This window comes from Lottia gigantea (genome assembly GCF_000327385.1).
Source record: "Lottia gigantea unplaced genomic scaffold LOTGIsca_361, whole genome shotgun sequence".
NCBI classification, from domain to species: Eukaryota; Metazoa; Mollusca; class Gastropoda; family Lottiidae; genus Lottia; species Lottia gigantea.
The window spans coordinates 12,276-16,101 of NW_008709225.1; the positions used below are offsets into that span (position 1 = coordinate 12,276).

General features: G+C 39.6%; 1 protein-coding gene across 1 annotated transcript in view; it reads right to left on the reverse strand.

Moving 5' to 3' along the window:
- Positions 1 to 3,826, reverse strand: part of LOTGIDRAFT_175727 (hypothetical protein) — a gene marked incomplete at both ends in the record, with an annotated part of 16,329 nt that overhangs the window by 4,459 nt on the left and 8,044 nt on the right. Inside the window, 4 exons of the mRNA XM_009058948.1 lie at positions 568 to 753; positions 1,408 to 1,665; positions 2,015 to 2,137; positions 3,276 to 3,398. Of these exons, the coding sequence (XP_009057196.1) occupies positions 568 to 753; positions 1,408 to 1,665; positions 2,015 to 2,137; positions 3,276 to 3,398 (690 nt within the window). The remainder of the gene's footprint in view (positions 1 to 567; positions 754 to 1,407; positions 1,666 to 2,014; positions 2,138 to 3,275; positions 3,399 to 3,826) is intronic.

Consider the following 3,826-nt stretch of genomic DNA (forward strand, 5'->3'; position numbering starts at 1 on the left):
ACTTTACGTGTAGTACACAGGGCCTCGGTTTATTGTCCCATCTGAACCACTAGACGCATTTCAGGGACACTGATAGCATCAATTTGCACCATTTGCATCAGAGGTCTATGGTTCCTGCAATTCCTGTAAAACTAAGCATTTTATGACTTCAGAGCTGCAAAGTAGTAGGTAAGAGCATTGGAATATATACGTAACGTCAATTGCTGGGTTATGTCCAAAAAATGATGGTCGTGTGTTCTTATCTCTGTCAGTGTGTGAAAGTCTGGTGACAGTGATTAACAGAAATTTGCCATATATTTATTGACTTCACGAAAAATATACAATTTCATTTGATTCGCAACTCGTCGTGATGAATTTTAATTTTGGCTAATCATAGAAAATGTTGGAGCGCAAATATGGGTTCATTTTGACATGCAAACAGCAATGCGAAAACGCTTAAACCCTGCGTGGATAAGAGAAGCATCTCTTTTTCAAAAAAAAATTTGTATTCCTACCTTCCAATCCAATCGACCGATAAACCCTCAGCGCTCGGAACGTTGTGTTGAATGATGACTTCCTGTCCGGTACCATTTAGATAAATACGGTAAATCTTATGAGCCTTGACATCCGTAAAATACAAACGATCTTCTTTAACGTCAAAATCTAGAGCAACCACATTGTCAAACCCTTGGGCGACTCTTCTGTAGTTCTGGCCGTCTGTTGATAGTTCTCTAACATAGTAACGATTAGCGAATACTAGCCATGGTTTAATATCTGAAACATGGTATAAATGCATTAAAGGCCTTATTCTGGAAAACTTAACTTAAAGGGACAGATGCGCCATTTTCAAGGGGGTTTGATTTGAGTCTTGAATATCAAGTCTTCAGAAATACTAGAAATGTACGAAAATCACAAAATTCCTTTAAAAATATCTCAAACTAGAAATTTCACTTTCTATTTCTATAGATGTCTTTTCTATATATCACAGTGTCTCAAGAAAAGACGAGTCGTCATTTTAACATTCAAACACGGATAATTCTGGACACATAAAGATAAGAAAGCAAACATCTAATTCAACTTATCACCATGGCAACAAGGGAGACAACCAAACAAACGATACTTAGTGTCCATCTTATATGAAATACCGTCTGCTTGCAGAATCACCATGGCAACAGTGGGAAACAGAATAAATGGCATTGTACTCAAGACCTCCTATAGCAACCAAATCCCCATGGAAACCGATTTGAAAAAATGCAAAACTTACTGTCTATTTTTTTTACAAGAAATGCCGCCTGCTACAATTTTATCTCCATGGCAACATAATTTATGCAAAACCAAACAATATTTACTTAGGCAACATGGAGATACAGTACAGCTAGCAGAGTAACCATGGCAACAAGGGAGAGAAATAAAAAATCCAATACTTACTGTCTATCTTCTTGCAAGAAATACCGTCTGCTTGTCGTTGGTAACCTTCTGTACATTTACATTTGTAACTTCCTTCCGTATTCTCGCAGATCTGACTACAAGCCCCTGGCACGTCTGTACATTCGTTGATATCTTGACACGCCTTTCTGTCCGACATCAATCGATAGCCTGTGTGACATTCACAGTGAAAGCTCGTTAATGTATCGACGCATTCGTGTTCACATTGGTTAATCTCTGTCTTTTCACATTCGTCAATATCTACGAACAAAAAATAGATCGTAAGTAACATTTGGATAAAGAGTTAAGAAAATTACATGATGAAAGACTTTTTATGTGTACAGCCTGTAGCACACGGAGCCTTGGTTTATTGTCCCATCTGAACAACTGGACACTTTTTCCGACCAGCATCACTGACAGGGGGAAACCGGGTTGAAATATCTCGACCTATGCTAGGATTGAACCCTGGACCTTCAGGTCAGCAAGAAAGCATCTAACTCACTGAGCCACCACCGCTCCCGTTGACAGAAGTATAGAGTTGACCCAATGCAATCTTTCGTAACCACCAACCGGGGAAGGATTCTACAACAGCGTTAAATTACAAACTTACGGCAATGTTTTTCATCAGATTCGTCCGAACAATCAGGGTTTTTGTTGCAGACGACATTATAAGATACACAATCTCCACTGTCACAACGAAACTCATTTCCGGCACACGTTGGTTCTGGTGTTACTAAAAATAGAAACCAAATTCTTAGTCTAATCAAAATTAGATCCAACTTTCGTTTCATTTTTTATTATCTTTTATTTTTAATATAGCCACTTCAGTTAGGGTCTAACGACAGCCCTCTTGAACGTTCGTCAAATTGACCTTTTGACCTTCCCCTGCTTTAACCAATCAAATTTACGCTTTCTCCAGTGTTGGCGTTTTGTGATGAGATCAAATGGTGTATTTTCAGGAGGAATAGACTAGTTTATCAAACCCATTGAAAGTAAAAATAGAAAACACGCCTTTTCATTTTTTTTCGAATTGACTCACTTAAATTTGATTGGTTAAAGCCACAACAGTTGTCCCCCCATAGAGTCAGTCTGTCCGCTTATTTGTACCCCCAGTCTCAGGAGGCTCCATGAGAGGCTTGTGACTATGACACCTCCACAGAGTTGCCACAATTCCAATTCAGCCTCGACAGTTGTCCCCCCATAGAGTCAGTCTGCCCAATATTTGTATCCCCAGTCTAGAGAGTCTGTCAGTCTGTGCCCTATTTGTATCCCCAGTCTAGAGAGTCTGTCAGTCTGAGCCCTATTTGTATCCCTAGTCTAGAGAGTCTGTCAGTCTGTGCCCTATTTGTATCCCCTAGTCTAGAGAGTCTGTCAGTCTGCGCTCTATTTGTACCCCTAGTCTAGAGAAGCTGTCAGTCTGAGCCCTATTTGTACCCCTAGTCTCGGGAGGCTGTCAATCTGTGCCCTATTTGTACCCCTAGTCTAGAGAAGCTGTCAGTCTGAGCCTTATTTGTATCCCCAGTCTAGAGAGGCTGTCAGTCTGTGCCCTATTTGTATCCCCTAGTCTAGAGAGTCTGTCAGTCTGCGCTCTATTCGTACCCCTAGTCTAGAGAGTCTGTCAGTATGTGCCCTATTTGTATCCCCAGTCTAGAGAGGCTGTCAGTCTGTGCCCTATTTGTACCCCTAGTCTAGAGAAGCTGTCAGTCTGAGCCCTATTTGTACCCCTAGTCTAGAGAAGCTGTCAGTCTGAGCCCTATTTGTACCCCTAGTCTCGGGAGGCTGTCAGTCTGTGCCCTATTTGTACCCCTAGTCTCGGGAAGTTGGCGTCACTACTAGTCTTAGTTCTAGTTATAAAATTGAAAAATAGTTACGGCAAACATTTTCTTTTTCATCAGAATTGTCTCTACAGTCATCATCACCATCACACACCCATCTTTGTGGTACACATCTTTTATTATCACAGCTAAACTGTCCTGAACTACAGCTAGCATAATCTATAAATATATATTTTCTTATATCAAGGGCTGTAACTCAAGGAATATTTGTCAAATTATACTCTAATTCGAACCAAGATCTTGTGGATATAATCCTACACACGGAAATTTTATAAATTCTGACAAACAGTGTCCTGAACTACAGCTAGCATAATCTATAATATGTATATTCTCTGTAATCAAGGGCTGTAACTCAGGGAATATTTGTCAAATTATACACTAATTCTAACCAAGATCTTGTGGTTATAATCCTACACACGGAAATTTTTTAAATTCTGACAAAAACTGTCCTGTACTCAAATCAAGATAAGTTTCAAAGAATATTTGACCAATCAGATGACTGGAACACTAAAGAATAATTCCTGTGGTCAGATTTGTCCTAATAAAACCTAAATAACAGAAAAGAGCAGAAAGCGAAAGTAGAAATA